The sequence below is a fragment of the Alosa sapidissima genome, chromosome 1, assembly GCF_018492685.1.
Source record: "Alosa sapidissima isolate fAloSap1 chromosome 1, fAloSap1.pri, whole genome shotgun sequence".
NCBI classification, from domain to species: domain Eukaryota; kingdom Metazoa; phylum Chordata; class Actinopteri; order Clupeiformes; family Clupeidae; genus Alosa; species Alosa sapidissima.
In genome coordinates, this window is record NC_055957.1 from 8,947,186 (window position 1) to 8,968,111 (window position 20,926).

Below are 20,926 nucleotides of genomic sequence, written 5' to 3' on the forward strand. Positions count from 1 at the left end.
ATTGGATAGCAGAAACCTGGTCTATTACAAGGTTGATCCTGCCATTGCTTATTTCCTTTTAAAACAGCAATATTTTGTACCACACGTTTTAGGCAGTGGCTGTTTGGTTTAACTGATATATTAGTAGGCCTACTGGGGGTTAGTTTAGGCAGTGGCTGTTTGGTTTAACTGTATTAGTAGGCCTACCGGGGGTTAGTTTAGGCCCTACAGGTAAACAACCAGTAGGCCTAATGTGTGCCTTTTTGGCAATACCTCACACCAATGTAGTGGCCTAGGCTATTGTGAACTCGATGTCATGCATTTGACAAATCAAAGTGTTGGTTTTCTTTATTGAAGAATGCATCTAGGCGTGTATAGTCCACTAGGCTACGTTGTTCATTGTGTTGGAACTGACTTTCCTCAATGCGTCCAACAGGGGGAACAAGGGAACTGTGATATTTTGTATTAACCACCATTTTCACCCTGTGCTTTTGTATTTAGGAGCTGGTTATCTTTTTGTGATGGTAAATTTAAAAAGGGGCTAGATTAGATCTAATTCCATGTGTTTTTCGTGAGTTCTTGTTTGGAATAGGAACGGAATACGTCACCTCTTTTTATTCCGATTAAAATTATGATATCGGCAGTTTTATTCCGACCGATGTGTGTAATTTCTATTCCGATTGAGCAGTTATTCCGATTCTGAGTTCATCTTATTGTATTATGTAGAAAAGAGCTAAAAAGATCTATGAAGCCAGAGAAACGTTGGTGAAAGTCATTCTGAGCGACGTCTGCTCCTACCGTCTGTGTCCAGAGCACACGTTGCTGAACCTCTGAATGAATAGATCTTTTACGTTTTTAATGGGTCCACTTCTGTAACGTAGATCGGCATAGCGAATCCTGTTATCCCCTCTATTCATCACACACACGACGCACCCAAAGAGATTCAAACGACCAAGACTTGTCTGTCTGAGGTAGGCCTGCTGTGGGTTTCATGTGCATCATCAGGCTACTACCTACTGCCTGCTGAATGAGCCCATCGCGCGCGCGCGCGCGCGTGAAGTAGGGCCGCGAGGCAGAAGGGGGAGGGAGGCAGGAGAGACGGCGACTTGGGTTTGCGCTCAAAGCAGATTAAGCAGCTATGTGTAGCTGTTGAATTGACAGCATCTCCGGCGCGCGCCACCACCCCTCTGCTCGGGATTTATCCGGCTGGCAACATTTTACTGGGATTTTATCGCAATGGAATATTAACCTTACAGTCGTCCTTCTATGCTGAGGGTAAGTGTCAATAGTTTACCGCGAAATATAGCATTTTAATATTGTTACATTCTTTAATGGCAAAATGGCTCTAGATTAACAAGGAATTAGGCGTCACTTTCTATTAAGTCATTTGCTATAATGCTATGCACTCGCCTTCAACAGACTAGACAACTATATGTATTCAAGTATGAGCTGTGGTTGAAAATCAAGTGGAAGCTCTCTGAAGACAATACTGGTCACCAAGTTAAGACACCTCGCCCTTGTGTGTCAACATGTCAACAAACTACATGGACATCGGGCATATCTGTGTGCATCAAGATGCATTTATGTTTGTCTAGTCTTCTTAGTGTAACTGCAAAATTGCAATGATTATCTCGACTCCCTCTCTGCAGGAAAAAACTAGCAACAAACAGCATTTCATTTGTGAAAGGCGTGGGCACCCAAACATATAGCCACTCACACTAATATCTTGAGCCATTTGAAGAAGCTGTAGGACTTGTCTGCATTTAGCTGATGTGGAACCTCAGAGAGGGGATGCTAGTTTGTGTATAAAAAAAATGTCCGGCACTAGACACACACACCCAGACACACTTCAGTTGGTTGAGTTGTCAGTATAAAATTAGTTGTAACATCTACTCAAAATCAGACTGTCTTTTTATTTGGAGGTGGGGCACTGAGCTATGGTCAACATGGGTCTCCGTTCACCATTGCTGAATTGCAGAGTCATGGACAATGACAACACATCAGACAATTATTCACAGACGGTTCACACACACACACACACACACAGAGGGGGGAGTGAGAAAGAGAGACAGCACGCTTTTGACAGGTCTCAGAATGGTCAGAACACCAATGAATGAATCTGCTGACTGATGGAAAGTGAGAGTACATACACAAACTGTTTGAGTGTAGGTTACACATGGAGGGACAATTGATTGTGTGTATGTGTGAGTACATTTCACCAAATGCATTCATGTATTCTAATTAAGACACGTTTTGAGAAATAAATTGACTCAGTGAGCAAACTGTAATTGGAGAGAGACAAAAGCCTGATAGAATGGGAGAGGGAGAGACCTCTGAAGTACTCCTCATCATCAAACCTTTATGCAGCTATTTTTAGCTGCCGCTGCATATTTGAGCTTGTGTAGTTGTCAACTAACCCAAATAATTCCCTTGCAGTGTAGAACATCTGTAACAATATCTAACACTGTTAGCCATCACAGTAAGCGTTCACTTTACCACACACATACAGGAAATCATGCACATACAAGTATGCAAAGGCTTTAGGATCTGACCTCTTGGAAACCCTGACTAGGTAGACTAGATGGCAGCAGGTATAGCCATGGACTGATTATGAACCACTGGGCCCCTGGGCAAAGACATGAAAAGGGCCCCCCTTCACACCTTAGAAAGTTAGTAACTCAGTAATAGTAGAGGGGTCTGGGGGCATGCCCTCTCGGGAAGAACATTTTGAAAAATAACCCCTTAAATGGAAATGGATTTAATGCATCTTGCTGTGAAAAAAGATGCCAATAACAAAGCATGATTATCACACATAGCGTGGCCCGTGTTATTTGACTGAGGGGCCCCATTCAGATATCAGGAGTGAATAACATAACCCATGTGATTTGACTGAGGGGCTCTATTCAGATATCAGGGGTGGAGAACATAGTGACTTCAGGCAGAGGCTTGAGCTTCAGGGCCCCTAGGCCTGGGCCCAATAGGCCCATTCAGTAATCCCTCCCAGGGTATAGCTTCAGTTGTAAGTTTATGGAGTTTATTAAAGTGCATTTGCTTCAAGTCTTGTAACATTCTCGCCTATATCAGTCAGTATCTCAGAGGAACTACCTATACAAAAAGCTTATTCTTAGAGGTCTAAACTATTATTTTTTGGGGCTGCAACAATTAATTGAATAGTTGACAACTATTAAATGAGTCTGTTTTGGTTATTGATTAATTGGTTAAAGGTCCTTTTTTAAGGAAAATACCTAAACATTCTCTGATTGCAGCTTCTTCAACTTTTTAGCTTTACATAACTCCCCTATTACAGTAAGTAAACTACATATATTAGGTGTGTGGACAAAACAAGACACTTGAGTACATAATCTTGGGCTTTGGGAAATACAGTTTGACATCTTTATAAGCAAAATACCTCAAAATTCTCTGATTGCAGCTTCTTAAATTTTACGTTTTCAGCTTTAACTTCTTTATTACAACAAATTAAATAACTTTTGGGATGCGGACAAAACAAGACACTTGAGAACATAATATTGGGAAACACTGACATCTATTTCACAATTTTCGAAAATTTTAACGATCAAACAACTAACCAAGAAAATAATCGACAGAAAAAAACATCAGTTGCAGCCCTATTGTGGCTAACCTATAAAACTATGTTGCACAACCAGACATTATTATTTTAGAGAGGGAGAATGAGTGTATTTGCCTTTGTGTTAAGTGGATTAATCTAGTCTTAATGGACCATAACAAGGTGAAGTCCTCGTCACTGGGACTATGCTAAATAGCTGCTAGACAGTGGATAATTCCTGATAAGCTACAATTTTATTTGTGGCTGAGCAATTGAGTGACACATAGAGTGTGTGTGTGTGTGTAAAAGAGATAGAGGGAGAGAGACAAAGTGGATTGGATTAGATACCAACTTTATAGCACCACAACACAAGAAAAAATGGTGGTAGAGTATAGACTATACACATATAGAGAATGAAACTAACAGACTGCACACATAGTTAATTCGCTTATATTAAACTTGTTAAAGTCATGGTAGAACAGGTAGATTCTTCTTCTATAATAACCATGCAAAACATACTCATACAGACATACACACAAATGACAAATGATGTCTCCTTATCATGCCCCTTAAAATTAGGGTGTTGTTCAAGGAAGCTTTTCTGTACATGCTGTGCCTTACATTGTTAATTAAGATGTGATGGACAGATGTAAGTTCATTCTGTGGGAGAATCAGAGATTTCTTTGGAAACACTTTCCTGAAAGCAGGAGTGAACTGTGTCATACTGAATTGTGAAATTAGACTATTAAAATGGACTAGCCTAAATCATTTTTTTTCTTAGTTTTTTGGGGGCTGGTCCTAAAAAGGGGTATTGTATTAATAATGCAATGATTCCTTACTTAGCATAACCCCTCCCCATTAAGAGTTGAGTGAGCAGGCGGATATAAAAAAGAAAAATATATATATATACAGTATAAACGGATATTTTCCTCTGAAATCTTTCGAATTTTAAAATAACTCCGTCCACATGAATGCACAAAAGCAGCTGGGAAAAGTTGCCAATAGAACACGTCAATCAAACCAATGACTGTATAATCGATGCACTGTCTATGTGTCTATGTCGATGTGGCTATATGCTAGGCTATAATCATTGAGTCATTCAGTCATTGCAAGCGCCTCATGCTTAATCACCCCTAAGCACACTATGTGGATACTGTTTTAGACTTGATTTAGATTTAGTGTTATTTAGTATAATTTGTATTTTAGTATATTCTTTATCTTCTACTGTCCTGTGTTTTTTATATTATATATTTTTATTACTTTTTCTGCTGTTAGTGCATGTTGTGTGTGATGTCTGTATGCTACTGAGACCTTGAATTTCCCCTTGGGGATCAATAAAGTATCTAAATCTCCAAATACTCTCCACATATACATGTAGGCGCCGACATGAGTGTGCCCACCCTTTCTGTCACTTGGTCCAGGGCTTTGAACCAGAATTTAATCCCAATTGGTTTGTTCCGAACGGAAACAGTATTTTAACGTTTCCGGTTTTCGGTTCAACACTAAAATTGATGTTCCTGAACCGGTTAGAACGAAAAAATAAGTTCTCGAAATGGTTAATAATGTTCCATTTCAGCTGTGGCACATACAAATAAGTAGGCTGATCATTAGGAGTTTGTTATTATTATTTGTTATTATTATATTGTTAGTCTACATCATTTTCCTTAAGTCTCTATCCTGTCATCAAACATTAAAAAAGCACTATCATGTAAGCGGCATAACTGTAATTCTGACATGCCTACATTTTTTTCAGTATTATACATTAATTAAGACAAGGAAAATGTCTGCCTTGTCGTTTATTGGCAGACAACTGAACACATATCCATTATACTTCTAACATAGCTCAAATGACAAATAGGGCAGGCTACATAGCTGTCATTGAGAACTTCAATTGACCATACCTGGTCAGGGCCCAATCAGTGCATTTGTTTCTCTTGTCATCCAACAGTACAAAACCACAAAGCATTACAGAAGCATCACTGTATTCTTACATCCATCCAAAAGCCTATGCAACTCACATAGCTAAATCTATGAAAATAACTGAAATATGGTAGGCTAGGTGGGCTAAATATGGTAGGCTACAAACCTGGTCAGGGCCCAATCAGTGCATTTTTGTCTCTCTTATGTCATCAGACAATACAAAACCACAATGGTGTGTACATAGCTGCCATTGTGAATATAGAGTTTTAAACAAACGTCAATAACGTTGTCAGGGCCCAGAGGGAAATGAAAAAAGATTCTGCCTGTACAGCTGGCCGGCAAACTTCTCTATTAGGCCTACATTTCTCCCGATGAGTGAACAGCTGGAAGTGGACCTCACCAAGTCATATTGCATAGAAATCTTGTCAAAGAACGGAAAAATAACGGTATTAACCAGTTACCATTAGTTTAGATAAACGATTCTGTTCCGGAACATTAAAAAATGTAAAGTTTCTGGTTTCGTTTCAGCTCATAGCAAAACATCAAAAGTTTCTGGTTTTCGTTTTCGTTCCGTAACCGGTTCAAAGCCTTGCTTGGTCACACACACCAGCACCAACATTTTTAACTGACGATTTGATAAACAATGGATTATATTGTTACAAAAATAGATCTGAATCGTAATCGACATGGAGTTCAACGTTGGTGTGCAGGATTGTATTAAAAAAAATGCCATCTAAAGTACTTAAACGTTGAAAGCGGAGTGCGCCACACTCACGTCTGTGATTATGAATATGTGAGCAATCAGGAATTTTATGATGTTTGCCGAATTTATGTACCAGCCTCTCGATTCTCTTTGCTTTATCACCCTCCCATCTTGCCCTTATTCTATGGCTGTTCTTAAAGGTGCTCTAAGCGATGCTGAGTAATGTCACTTCTGTTGACTTTCAAACAAAACAGAGAGCTAGCTCGCTACTTCCTCCCCCTCCCTCCCGTCCTGTTCCCATGCAATTGAAACTCTCCTAAACATCTCGTCTGTGATTTGCTGGAACAGTTTGTTATGTTTTTATGGGCTAGGTTTGCCCAGGTTGTTTTTGTTGCCTGTTGCCTTTTGTTGCTAGCCTGACGAGCCAGACCCACATTAAAATGTAGGGTCTGGGCACTCATCGTTCGCAGTGCTCAGTCCGAGGGGCGGGATAATCAGTTGTCTTTCAAATTCCCTCTGCACGCAATAGGACAGCGGCAGCGCTATGAGTCCCATGCATTTCCCACCAGCGGAGCTAGTTGGCTAGTTCAAACGTTTGCCAACTTAATAAAAGCTTAACTCGTGTCACACTGTTCGCCAGCAGCAACATCCATCTTATTTGTTTTCAAGTCGCAAGGAATTCAAGCCAAACCGTTGCATCTCTGCCATCAATCATTATGTTAAGCCCACCTAACGACTCTATACACGATTTCATTGGCCTGATTAAGTTTCGATTTCTGGAGCTCACAAGCCAACGGAGAGTTGCTAGACTAGCCCTGGCAGCAAATGTAATTTGTTGCCGCTAGGGGCGTGTCTAGATTTCTAGGCTATTTTGTTGCCTTTTGTTGCTGTTTTTGGAGCCTGGGCTGTCCACAGAGATCGCGTTTTTTTTACAGTGTAGGCCTATTCAGGACAGCTAGCAGTTGGTTAGGTGATGTTTGCAGTAAGTGACATAAAATGTTTTAGCTTAAAAAAACGCGTGGCATCTCTTAGAGCACCTTTAATGGCAGTGGGTCAAGGACTTTAGCAACGTAAGCTAGTTTTTTAAAAATGGAATCCTACAGGAGAAGTGACTAATAGCCCGAACAACACTCCTATTTTGTGAAACCACTTGGGTCTGTTTCAGTTAGACTACCGCTGCTGTCTTTAACATCTTTCCCACAGCCTATGACTGCACCTGCTAAAGTCTAAAATGAAAAATATTTTTGTGAAACAAGTGACAGTTTTTCTCCATAAAAGTGAATGAGAATAATCTATGCTAAGCTAAGGTTAGCAACTGTTCAGTGTCATTGGATAATTGCTATTATTGGTTCAGAATGATACAATCTAAAGCAAGTTTTCCCATGTTTTTCTCAATGGAAAAACTGCCATGATTGTGATCTCTTCATATAAGAAAATCTCTATTATCTCTAAGAATACTCCGGAGTAAAAACAACCTAGGCTTTATTTATGGTAGATACCAAGTTCAAACTTTTATTTGAGAGCAAAATTATGTTAATTGGCAAGTTTTAAGAGTTTTGAGCAAGACCGTTGTTTGCTTTAGCAATGAAATGGTCTACAATGGAAGTCTGTGGGTCAAGCTAGCACGTCAGAAAACAAACACAATTTTATACCATTGACAACGCTCAAAATATAATTACACTTCTGTGGTAGTGTGGTGAATGTCCCTACAGACAAACCGAAGTATTGTAAACTTTGAAAGTGTACAGAGAGGTTATAACAAGACCTGTTTCTGGAGGAAGGGAATCTTCTGACTTTGTGTAGCGTAGCGTCAAATCAGTGGGTGCGTTCGATCTTGCAGCGCTGCGCAGATCTGGCTGAATCTTACAATACAAACATGCCTCATGTTCAGTCAGATCATTGACGTTCCATTGACGTAGCGAGTCGCTAACAAGACAATTACACCCCTCTCCTGTACCATTCATATTACCTATCATATTACCTATCATGTTTATTCGCATACATGTGTAGCCGTGCATTACATTGTGTTCTTCAACATGCTGAAACATGGATGTTGCTATGTTGCTATCTCTCTCTTTCTCTCTCTCTCTCTGTGTATGTATGTGTGTGTGTGTGTGTGTGTGTGTGTGTGGTTGCATTATCTGCATGTATTATTGATGGGGCTGCACTTCGTGGGTCAACCCAACTCTCAACTGCATTAGCTGGCAATTCCCCCTCTGACAGGACACAAGGAGATGGAGAGAATGGGGAGGTGGGGCAGTGGCTGGACTGACAGATATATACACAGACAGACAGACAGACAGACAGATAGATAGATAGATAGATAGATAGATAGATAGATAGATAGGAGGACAGATGACAGGACAATGATGAACAGAGCATCAAAAACAAGAAGAGAGGAGGACAGAAATGACAGGGAGGTATGTATCCTGTCCCATGCACAGAAAGAGGCCCAGAGCTGTTGAGTCACGTGAGCAAGCATGCACGCGTCAGTAACACACAGTCTGGTGTTTGAAAAGCAGCCCTTCCTCTTTGTGGAGCTCACAAGAGGGAATGAGACTGAAATCAGATGAATTTTTCAACATTTGTCTCTTCCATTCTAAACTATATTTACACAAAATTAACATGGGGGCAGATCTGCACCAACCATATTTGAACTACAAACACTCACAGTGAGATAATGGTGCTCATTTCCTCAGTGTATTTTCCCAGCAAAGCACATCATTTCATTTCTTCATTTAGTGGCAGAGAGAGAACATACAAGAAAAAGAGGAGCTTTTTTCTCATTGTAACAAGAGTGATGAAGTGCCGAAGGAAGAGGTGGAGATGTGCAGAGGAGGAGCAGGAGTGAGAATAAGGGTCCATGAGTGAGAGCCAGAGCGAGAGGGGAGTGATAAGGAGAGCATCCCAGCATCTCGCTGCTCCTCTAAGCCATGCTGCCTCTGTTTCCGCTCAGGTCTCATTAATAATTCAGAGACGCCGAGCTGAAAATGGGCAGAGAGGAGACTCTAGTGAGCTGGCACACACACTCTAACATATACACAAGCTTGCTCTCTCTCTCTCTCTCTCTCACACACACACTCTAACATACACAAGCTTGCTCTCTCTCTCTCTCTCTCTTTCAATTCAATTCAATTCAAGAAAGCTTTATTGGCATGAACGTTTCAATAACATTATTGCCAAAGCTCAATTACATGTACACAAAAATATAAATAAAATAATGTTTAACAGAACTGTAAATTAAGTAAGACATAAAAGTTAAGAGACAATTCTAATAATAATAACAATCCTACTATTGTGTATGGCTGTGGCCTCACTGGCTGTCCCTCAGGTTGTGGCAGGCCACTACAAATGTTGCAGCCACAATGGCCACATCCTCGTTCTCTCCGAGGATGTAAGGCAATTTACCCTCATTTGTCAAAGTTCGAAACTCAGGGAGGATTGAATTTAGTTTACTGAATGACAATGTTCGAATTTCATCATATTTCGGACATTCTGTCAAGATGTGCAGTTCTGTCTCCACAGCCCCCAAGCTGCAGTGTGAGCATAGCCTCTCCTCTCTGGGCAGCCAGGTCTGCCTGTGTCTGCCTTTTTCTATGGAGAGACTGTGCTCACTGAGTCTGTACATTGTCATGGTTTTCCTAAATTTTGGGTCTATTAATGTACTCAGGTAAGTAGCTGTTGTGTATTCCCGTTTTAGGGCCAAATAACATTGTAATTTAGGTTGTGTTTTAGTGACTTCTTTCCAATAGGTGATGTCATTTTCCTTTTCATTGTTTGTAATTTGGTTGGGTCTAATTGTTCTTGCTACTGTAACATTGTCCTGGGCCTCAGTGACGTGGGAGGGTGTGAGGTCACTGAGTCTCAGGACAAGTTGGCTAAGTGGGCTCCTCCCCATGTTTTGCTCTTGGCTTCTCAGAGCTAGATGGTGGAGTGAGTCGGGGTGGCTCATTTTAATGTGTTGCCAGAATTTAAGGGCTCTTTTTTGAATGTTGATTAATAGGGGGTATTGGCCTAATTCTGCCCTGCATGCGTTGTTCGGCGTCCTCCTCTGTAGCCGGAGGATACTTCTGCAGAACTCTGTATGCAGGGTTTCGGTTGGATGTTTATCCCAGCTTGAAAAATCATAGCCCAAAGCATAAAATGCTCTTTTTGCCTTTTCTTTTAGTTCCTTCACAGCCAAGCCAAAGTGTCCTGTTGAAGTTAGGGTTATACCTAAATAGGTATAGTTGTTTGTACGATCAATTTTGATGTTGCCTATTTTAAAGTTGTTTGCATTTCCCTGTAGCCTGGAACGTTTTTGGAAGATAAGTACCTTGGTCTTTTGAGGGTTTATTTTCAGGGCCCATGTCTGGCAGAATTTTGCCAGTACATCCATGTGATGTTGGAGGCCTTCTTTCGTCGGTGACAGCAAAACCAAATCGTCTGCAAAGAGCAAGCACTTGACTTCAGTGTCCTGTAGCATGAGTCCTGGACCTGCAGAGTTCTGCAATGTGTTTTCCAGCTCGTCTATATAGATGTTAAATAGTGTAGGGCTTAAGCTACAGCCCTGTCGTACTCCCCTCCTTTGATGGAAGAAATCAGTCCTGCTACATCCTATTTTAACAGCACACTTGCTGCTTGAATACATAGATTTAATTATGTCATACAGTTTGCCTCCCACGCCACTCTGGATGAGTCTATATAATAGGCCTTTATGCCATATGGAGTCAAATGCCTTTTGGAAGTCCACGAAACAAGCAAATATTTTTCCTTTATTTTGGTTTACATGTTTATCAATGAGGGTGTTAAGGGTGAAGATGTGGTCTGATGTTCGATGGTCTGGGAGGAATCCAATTTGATTTTTATGCAAGACGTTGTGTTCTGTGAGGTGATCAATTATTCTAGTGTTAATTATGCTGCAGAGCACTTTACCAAGGTTGCTGTTGACACAGATGCCCCTGTAATTGTTTGGGTCCAGCTTGTCACCACTCTTATATATGGGTGTGATAAGTCCTTCATTCCAGGAATCAGGGAAGTAACCAATATCTAATATAAGATTGAAGAGTTTTAGAATAGCCAATTTAAACTTTACGTCTGAATGTATGAGCATCTTATTCAGGATGCCATCTAAACCACAGGCTTTTCTGGGCTGTAGTTTTTGTAGCTTTTCTCTCTCTCTCTCTCACACACACTCTAACATATACACAAGCTTGCTCTCTCTCTCTCTCTCTCTCTCTCTCTCTCTCACACACACTCTAACATATACACAAGCTTGCTCTCTCTCTCTCTCTCTCTCTCTCTCACACACACTCTAACATATACACAAGCTTTCTCTCTCTCTGTCTCTCTCTGTCTCTAACACACACATGCAAATACTTTTTTGTTGGATATCAATGCCAATTTAATTGCATTTCAATTGTAGATGGTTTTATGAAAATAACAAGCTGATTCAGAGACAAGCTTTGAGAACTAATTATTCTATTAAACGATATACTTTTTTAATGTGTAGATTAATTTGTATTTATTCACATGTTAAATGTAAAGTTGGACATTGGAAAACTAAATGTAAGACATATAAGTTACTTTTAATATCAAGGTCAACTACAAAATAATAATGTGTTAAGCACTGTAGACACTCTACAGTTTTAGATTGACTATTAGATTACATTTAGATTGACTATTAGATTAAGACTCCTTAAGAAGCCATTATCCACCTCACAGACACACCAACACAAACATGCACACACAAACACTGGCAGAGGAGACTGACATTTTGTCTACGGTGCTCACAAAATGCTAATGCATTCATGTACTTTGTTGTAACAATTTCCTCAGTAGTAGGCATTATTGTAACAGTGTGAATGAGTTCTAAATGGATTGGCTCCTCCTTTTGAAATTGTAAAATGGCTACAGATGTCTAATGCGCGTGTGTGTGTGTGTGTGTGTGTGTGCGTGTGTGTGTGTGTGTGTGTGTGTGTGCGTGTGTGTGCGTGTGTGTGCGTGTGTATGTGCATGTGTGTGTGTGTGTGTGTGTGTGTGAGAGAGAGAGAGAGTCTTCTTCATGTGTGTGTCCATTGTGTGTGTGTGTGTGTGAGAGAGAGAGAGTTCTTCATGTATGTTCCCATTGTGTGTGTGTGTGTGTGTGTGTGTGTGTGTGAGAGAGAGAGTGTTCTTCATGCGTGTGTCCATTGTGTGTGCTTGTGAGCACGGTTGGCTCTGATCAGCTCAGTAGTGTGACGCAGTAACTCTTGTTCCAGCCTCCTGAAGCTCCTCACCCTTAATCCCATTACTGTGACCTTCTATAACCCTGGGGTCAGCTGTCTGTCTGTCACTGTCTGGAGTGTGTGTATACTGTATGTGTGACTGGACCCTGTGCATGTGTGTGTGTTTGTGCTTTTGTGTGTGTGTGTGTGTGTTTGAGCCCTGTTCATTTAGGATTTAGATGCATGTTGTGAATGGGTGTGTTGTGCACATATCGTGATATGAAGTTTCAGCATGTGGCATTGTCATGACATTCATTATAAAGATGTGTGTGTGCGTGTGTTTGTGTGTGCATGTGTGTAATGTGCTTTGCAGGAGGAAATATCACTTATGATATATTATCATTAATCATTTACTAGTTGCTCTTTGCCTTAGCTTTTCTTCAGAAAATGCTTTCATGTAGCTTTAGCCATTAACCGAGGTTATTGCTTTCAGTGGTGTTGTTCATTAGAAGCAGTTCCGGAAACCCAATGCGCACACAGAGTGGTTTCTAATGTAATTTCTTACAAAGGGAGAGGGAGAGAGAAAGATTGATGTTTGTATGTTTTCTTTCTAGTGAATAAATTCCAGTGACCAATCTGGCGGTCCATCTGTTGTTGTGTAAGGGGGCGACATCCTTGTTGTTCTCCAGCCCATGGAGGTGGAGTGAAGGCACTGGTTATAGTAAATTGGCCACTCTGCTTAAAAGCACTTACAAATAAAAGTGATTACCCTAAGCAAAATAATGTGATGACAGCACTCAGCTGTGGTTCATTAAATGGAGCCAGGCTCCTTCCTGAGAATCACTCCTGACCCTCGTGGCGGGTGGGTGCAGGCTAAAGCACAGAAGTTTCTTGCGCGCTATGAGCTTTCCTGTCCACAATTTTGGACTGTGGTTGGTATACTATATTAGTTCCACACCTTGAATTTCCCCCTGGGGATCAATAAAGTATCTATCTATCTATCTATCTATCTCTATCATCTAGTAATAGTTGTCCTTGTTGATACCTGACTTGAAGGGTAAAGGTCCAAAGCCCAGTGAAACACAATTTAAAGTAGAGGTCTTTTATTTACTAGTTTGTACTGTAAGATATGATGGACTTTAAGATAGAAGTTGAGCTAATGTTGAATGATCTGATAATGATGATGGTAGTAAGTGAGTCCCCCCCCCCCCCTCTCTCTCTCTCTTGTTCTCTCTGTTAGTGGAGCTATCTTAAAGAGTAGACCACAGTATCCATAAGGGAACATATTATCACACCATGTACTCTCACTGGACCAATATGGTGGCACCACAGAAAACAAACAAAAAAACTATTCAGGAACCATTTCCGTGCCAGACCCTCAGAAATGACATCCAGGGGGAAGCAGTTAACCTCACCCATAATTCACATAGGTTTACCACACTCAACATCCTCCGTCTTTCAGACAAACAACACATCAACACACACACACACACACACACATCAAGAACAAATCCAATTGACCTTGCCTATAAGTGTCACAACTGACATTACGCTAAATGTAATGAGGCATTGAAAGCACTTCCTTGCGCATGCTGCACAATCCCCCCTCATGCTTTATTCAGCAGCTTTTCTGTGTGATGTAGGGTAATACTGTGGAAAAGTGTTCTACAAACTTTGAAGCGTTTACAGGCCCAACTCCATGGGAATGCTAGCAGTCCTTTTTTATGCTAACGTTAGAGAAGGTAGGTTATTACAGTATGCACCAGTCAGCCTGCTGTCTTGATGAATAAGGAAACATGGGGCCTCACGTCTAACATAGTGTCATTTATGGCACATACTGTTCTTTTCAAACAATCCTTATTTCTCCACTCAAAAAGCAAAAAGCATGTGTAGCCCCTAGACAAAATAATAGCACATGCATAAGAAACAAAGCAGGAGAGATCTGCCTGAAACATGTCTTTCTTCTCTTACACGGGGATGATCAAAATTAATATTTCTTTGTCATTTGTTATTATCTTTTTGGTGCTTCATGCTCATTCTTTTCATTAGGTTTGAGGCACTTTACATGAAACTAGTGTTGTACGGTGCACAATTTTTAAAAAAGTATCGAAATCGCAATTCTTGACTTGGTATCGGTATTGAAACATTAATTTTGGTATCGTGACAACACTACATGAAACTGCTATTTTATTCATTATTATGGATATGAAGGGTTATTTATCATTTTGTCCTTTTACCTTAAAGATGAAGATAATTCAACAACTAATGATGAGGAATTGTAGGGTTTTTGTTTCCGAAGTTAATGTTTTGCATAAAGTACTTATGTACTGTTCTGTGGTGAGTCAGCCAATGATAAACAGGATCATAACTCAACAGAAGCCCCTGCCTTACCCCTGTATTGACCATGGCCTTTTTTAGTGAATAAATTAACTATGTATGATTAATGTGTCTAATGTCTGGAGCTGTGCGGCTTTGGAATCTTGACATCTGCCCTTTGACCTGTAGTTAAATGGAGGAACGGGACAGAAGCCGGTCTCCGTCCCGAAAGACCAGCCGTGTGGAGCAGGTGGTGGGGCGCTGGTTACGGCGCTCACGAGACTCCACCAGCAGGTGAGGCGTCCTAGCAACCACTCAGAGAAGACCTACAGTATGGAGTGAACACAGATGAAAAGTCGAACTATGACTCTGAATACAGTGAAGTTTACTACTCAGATAGACTTGAAGTATGGCTGCAGTATATAAGACGCTGGTACTAATAACTCAGTTATTCTCAAATTTGTTATTATTGAGTGACACAAAGTTCAGAAGAGGGTTGCTAACTAAACCCTGCTAACAAAGGAGAGCATATTACCAGAGCAATCAGTACTGTACCATGTGGATTGATATGAGCCAGGCTCAACATCCATCCCTCCAGTCAGTCACAAAGTAGCTCTGCTCTTCGGTCAGTGAGGGCCAGGAAGAATGTTTCTATAAGCGTTCTATAGACACGGTCATGTGATAGCTTATGTTATGCATCCATCAAACTAAATCAAAGTATCATCCCACACCCACATTGATGTTTTTGTTGTCAAGAGGTTTTGAAAATAATTCTCGGACACTGTCACATTATGTCAAGAAGTCTCTCTGTAAATGTGTCTGTACTTAAGTGTGTTGGTGATGTCTCTGTAAATGTGTCTGTACTTAAAGGAACCGTATGTAAGAAAAATATTTCAACTAATCATAAAATGGCCCTGATATGTCACTAGACATTAAGAAATCATGTTAATTTCAAATACTTATATCACTGACAACAGTAGTCCAGCCAGGATATTGTCATTTAAAAAGTGAAGTTGCAGCCCTCAACTGTTGTTGATGTTGTGTTTTGTCATGTCATGTTGTGTTTTGGCCTGATGCGCCACCCTCCACCTATCTACTAATCACAAAGTGAGTAGTGTTTCGCCATCCGCGTGTGCAACCTCGAGTCAGGGGGGAGGGGGAGGGGATACACCGCTCTTCAGTATTTTGAAAGTGATTGCAGTACCAGTTTTGGCCACAATCTTACATATGGTTCCTTTAAGTGTGTTGGTGATGTCTCTGTAAATGTGTCTGTACTTAAGTGTGTTGGTGATGTCTCTGTAAATCTGTCTGTACTTAAGTGTGTTGGTGATGTCTCTGCCTCTGGCTGCCATAGAGAGCGTGTTTTGGAGGAGAGTCGTGTTGTTGACAACGGCTCATCAGAGCAGAGGAGTTTCCCTATCAGGGCGACAGTGCAGCTGCCCCGAGACCCCAACCTCCAATCACATGGCTTCACCGTGACCACAGACACGCCCCTACTGGTGCACGAGGTCATCCCAGGTAATGCCCACACACACACGCACGCATGCACGCACGCATGCACGCACGCACGCACGCACACACACACACACACACACACAAAAGACTAGTAATTTTGAAATGTTTGCACCCTGCTCTTTTCTGCTGTCATTAACTACATATTTGACAGGAGAAAAATGTCTCCATTTATTGTGTCCTTGAATCAGTCAACCATCAGCATTAGCCAGTTGGCAAGCAAGTAAATGTGATCAATGGGCCTAGAACCTGACCTTCAACTCATAAGAGATGTTGAACTTAGCAGTTAATGAAAGAAAAGAAAGAATAAGACAAAATGAGCTATGTTACGGAAATCCTTAACAATGAAGCACATTTAATGGCAGGATTAAATTGAATCAGCTAACAAAAACAGTAGCCTATAGTTCGAATACAAATAAATGACTCATCTGTGGGGTCTCGGAGTTGGATGCTGCCTCTCTGGGTTGTGCGTCTCAGTCAGTGCAGCGCTGGTTTGAGTTCAGGACCCTGCTCATGCTGTCCGTCAGCCTCACACTAGGATCACTGTCCTCGGGTTGGTCATCTATGGGCAACAGGTCTGAACTCCAGGGGTCTAGCTGCTGGTAGCTGATGAGCCTGTAGTTGGGAGGGTGGCTAACCTGCCGTATTTTATGAGCAAGAGCCCGAAGTGTTAGGGGAGCCACCGCTGCATCCAGTCCCAGGATGTCTTGGATCTGAGGGCTGACCTGGGAAAGGTCCACTGTGACAGACTTGCGATGGAGTCTGGCTCCGTACCTGCGGCCCCTACTACCTCTTGTCTTAGACCTTGTCCTCTTGGCTGGGGAGATGTGCTGGAGCCAGCAGTGTGCACTGTACAGAACTTCCAGACCTGCCAGACCTGCACAAGCACCAACTGTCACCTCCATGGTCTGCTTAGGAGGCTTCAGACACAGTAAGCTTTGGGAGATTTGCAGGAGGTTATGGATGCTGGAGCAGCAGCTCTTACAATCTTGGAGACAGTTGGCATGGCTCTGAAAAATGCAGAAACAATCATGTAGAGAGAAGGCACTCAATGTTGTCCTGAGCAGATTATCATAGCAACATTACATCTGGTGTAATCTTTGGGATTTTAATCCCTTCTAAGGTTCTAAAATAGAACACACCCATCTGCTGAAGACAGACCCTGTGAACCCTTTGTGATGTAATGGCAGTAGCCAGACAGACCATTGATTTGTGTGCATCTCTGCGTTGAGTTGTTGGCTTTCTCTGGCCCATTATGATGCTGTTTGAGGGAGAAAATGCTGTACTGAGTTGTGAGAGCAGAACAAAGGTGATTGCCATCCAAGGGAGATAAAAATGGAAATCAATATTGCAGCTGAAGAATAGCTGTTTTCCCATAGAGGAAAATGTGACTCTTGTGTTTTACCTCACTGCTCCTTCAGGGGAAAAAAACACTGTTTTCCAGAAAATGTAATGGAAAAGCAGAAGGTATTGAAACAGCTCGGTTTGTTCTGACAGAAAAAGTGGAAATATTATGGTGCCATCTCCTCTACAGTGTGCTGCAATTGGTCTCTGGTGGATAGTGAGTGAGTGAGTGAGTGTGCTGGCTGTAGGTTGGCACACGTGAGCCGTGCTCCTCTTGTAAGGCAGACAAGAAGGATGGCACTCCAGGAAGTGGAGCGTAATGCCATCTGTTTTCACTACCCACATTTAGCACACCATACACACAGTCACACACACACTCTCACTCTCCCACACATACGCGTAGACTCTCACACACCCCGCATACTACACACCCCTCGCTCCACACACACACACACACAAACTCACACATGTTCTACAAACATTGTCACTTCAAAATACTTTATGCATGTGCACAGTTATATATCCACATATACTGTAATTAGCGCATGGCTACCCAAGTAATCAGAGCTGTGTGTTTTAAGTGAGTAAATTACCGCTGTGATTGTTGAATTCTATGAATTATCATGCATTATATTTGTATGAAAAAAAGGATTGTGGTGCAGTGGTGAAACTCAGCCCAAATCCGTATTGGAAGCAGCTCAGAGTAAGAGTGGAGACAGTGATCTTCATCAGACCTGCCTGAGGGAGCTCTGAGCTGAAGCACTGCGAGGCAGCTAAGGGAGCTCTGAGCTGAAGCACTGCGAGGCAGCTAAGGGAGCTCTGAGCTGAAGCACTGCGAGGCAGCTAAGGGAGCTCTGAGCTGAAGCACTGCGAGGCAGCTAAGGGAGCTCTGAGCTGAAGCACTGCGAGGCAGCTGTTCTTTCCATTGTGGGGGAAAGGGCAGTTTAGCTAGAGAGTGATTATAAGGTCTTCAGACAGCTCAGTTGGCCAGGACAGGACCTCCCCTAAACCTGCAGAATCCCTCACACACACACACACACACACACACACACACACACACACACATACTGTACCTTCACACACACAAATGGAGAGAGAGACAGGAAGATTATTTGGCTCATTCCAGTCTGCGACTTGGATTGATGCTTTCACTGTTACCGTTTATACATTGCTAATAAGCTCTAGGCAAGCCCAGTCACAACCCTTAATGCCATTAAAGTAGCGGAAACACCTTTCTCAGAGTTGCCAATCAGGTCACAAGTGACGACATTCACTTGTCATGGCATAATATACGGTAGATGAGTGAGGGGCGATGTTGATCTCCTGTGATGCTGTTGTAGGAGGCCCGGCCGATGGGAAGCTCATGCCTGGAGATCAGCCTCTCAAGATCAACAATGTAGCAGTTGATGACCTCTCTGCAGAGCAAGCTGCTGACCTCATCAGGTGCGTATGTGCTTCTGTCCTGCTATACTCCATGCATAACATGCTAGACTGAGGAGAGTCAGTGGTTCATGATGTGGAATTTGTTTGTGAATTTGTATGTGTTTGTCTTGCAGGGAGTGCGAGGAGACCTTAACAATCACAGTCCTCAGGATTACAGTGGTGAGTACGCTCAAGCACAACTACTGGGCTTGTGTGGCCTCTCAGAAGGATTGTAATGGATCTGTGTGTGGTGGTGGTGTGGCCCTGGCCCTGGCATGCCTGCTGTGCCCACACACTGGCTCTGTCTAATAGTCTCTCCAAATCCTGCTGTGCCCACACAATGGCTCTGTCTAATAGTCTCTCCAATAGTCTCCTGCTGTGCCCACACACTGGCTCTGTCTAATAGTCTCTCCAATAGTCTCCTGCCACTCTGCTCCTGTGCTGCTGCTCTGCTCCATCGTCTTAGTTTAGGGCTGTCACTCTGTGAGTTATTATAATGGAGTGTGGTTAATGTTTAGCATTATCGGGCTTTAGGAATTATGATATTGTAGGTGTTTCTTACTGATCCACTTTACATCCAAGATGATCCATTTTCAAGATGCAACATCTCTAGATTTGGAGTAATACATTAAATGGACTTTATCTATCAATGATGTCGAACATTGCTTAATCTGCTACATTTACATTTAGAGTAATAGACCAAATGGACTTTCTCTATCAAGGGTGTACACTTGTCCTTAATGCGTCTTAATCTACATGTAAATTGTAGGGGCCGAAGTCATCGTTTATAACTCCGGAGAAGAGAGCCCAGCTGAGGTCCAACCCAGTGAAGGTGCGCTTTGCAGAGGAGGTGGTGGTCAACGGCCACTCTCAGGTGGGTTCCTGCCCGTCATCCTCACTGTCTTTCATATATTTTCAATCTACATGTATGACATTTTTTTTTGTTGGGGGTAGGATGTGGTTTTAAATGTAAGTGTTAAATGTGTCTGGGTAGGCGACCTACATATTCTATTGTTCACATATGACAACCTCACATTTGCCACTAACAACAATCAAGCGGACATTCCTTCCTCCATTATGTTTTTAACCACCGGCCGCCACTGATATATATATATATATATATACAGTATATATATATTATGTTTTGTCATCTCAAATCCTCAAAATTTCAATTCAATTTCAATTTAATTTCACTTATAGAGTGCCAAAACATTACACATATCTCATGGCGCTTTTCAGAATGTTAGACAATCAGAGAAAAGAAAAGAACAGGTAACAGGGGCAAGGAAACTCCCTAGAATTGGAGATACATATAGGAAGAAACCTCGAGCAGATCCACGACTCAAGGGCCTGACCCATCTGCCTAGGGTCAGTTACAGAACAGTAAGGTCTGTATACATGATAAATCCATAAGTTAGTCAGATGTAGAGAATAGAACATGGTGTTAAAGCTACCTGAGGTGTATGTTATAAGAGGTGGGATGGTTACATATCTGGTATGATAATGCATTAATCCTATTTAGTGTCAGAAAGTTCAAATAGTCCAGTATAGGAAATGGAATTGTCCAGGGGGATTAGGAGTTGTCATAGGGCAAGTGGTGGGTCGCTAGGCTGTACGGGCCAGGAATCCAGGTAGGGGGGACAGTAATAGGCGATGATAGGGCAGTCGTAAGGATGGGACTTCAGGTGAGATGAGGGTCAAACACACGGATGGCTGATGACGGTATACCTCACAAGTGAGGTAAGGAGGAAGAAAGAGAGATGTAGAGTGGGTTAATATTACTATAAATCAAAATGGTTAATATCAATAAGTACAGTATATCAATGGTACTATGTAGTGTTATACCATAGTGAGAATAGGCAAGAGAGGGAGAGTTGAGAGAGGGATGGGGAGAGAGGAGAGATGGGGGGTTGTATGGCGTGGCACATGAAAAGTCCTTGGCAGCACTATGCTATAGCAGCATAACTAAATGTCAAAATG

General features: G+C 41.9%; 1 protein-coding gene across 1 annotated transcript in view; it reads left to right on the forward strand.

Annotated features, from left to right (window-relative positions):
• Positions 1-1,125: 1,125 nt before the first annotated feature.
• Positions 1,126-20,926, forward strand: part of LOC121705604 (FERM and PDZ domain-containing protein 1) — a 30,202-nt gene continuing 10,401 nt past the window's right edge. The window contains exons 1-6 of the mRNA XM_042086678.1: positions 1,126-1,254; positions 14,858-14,962; positions 16,023-16,186; positions 18,865-18,967; positions 19,081-19,126; positions 19,716-19,820. Of these exons, the coding sequence (XP_041942612.1) occupies positions 14,862-14,962; positions 16,023-16,186; positions 18,865-18,967; positions 19,081-19,126; positions 19,716-19,820 (519 nt within the window). The 5' untranslated portion in view covers positions 1,126-1,254; positions 14,858-14,861. The remainder of the gene's footprint in view (positions 1,255-14,857; positions 14,963-16,022; positions 16,187-18,864; positions 18,968-19,080; positions 19,127-19,715; positions 19,821-20,926) is intronic.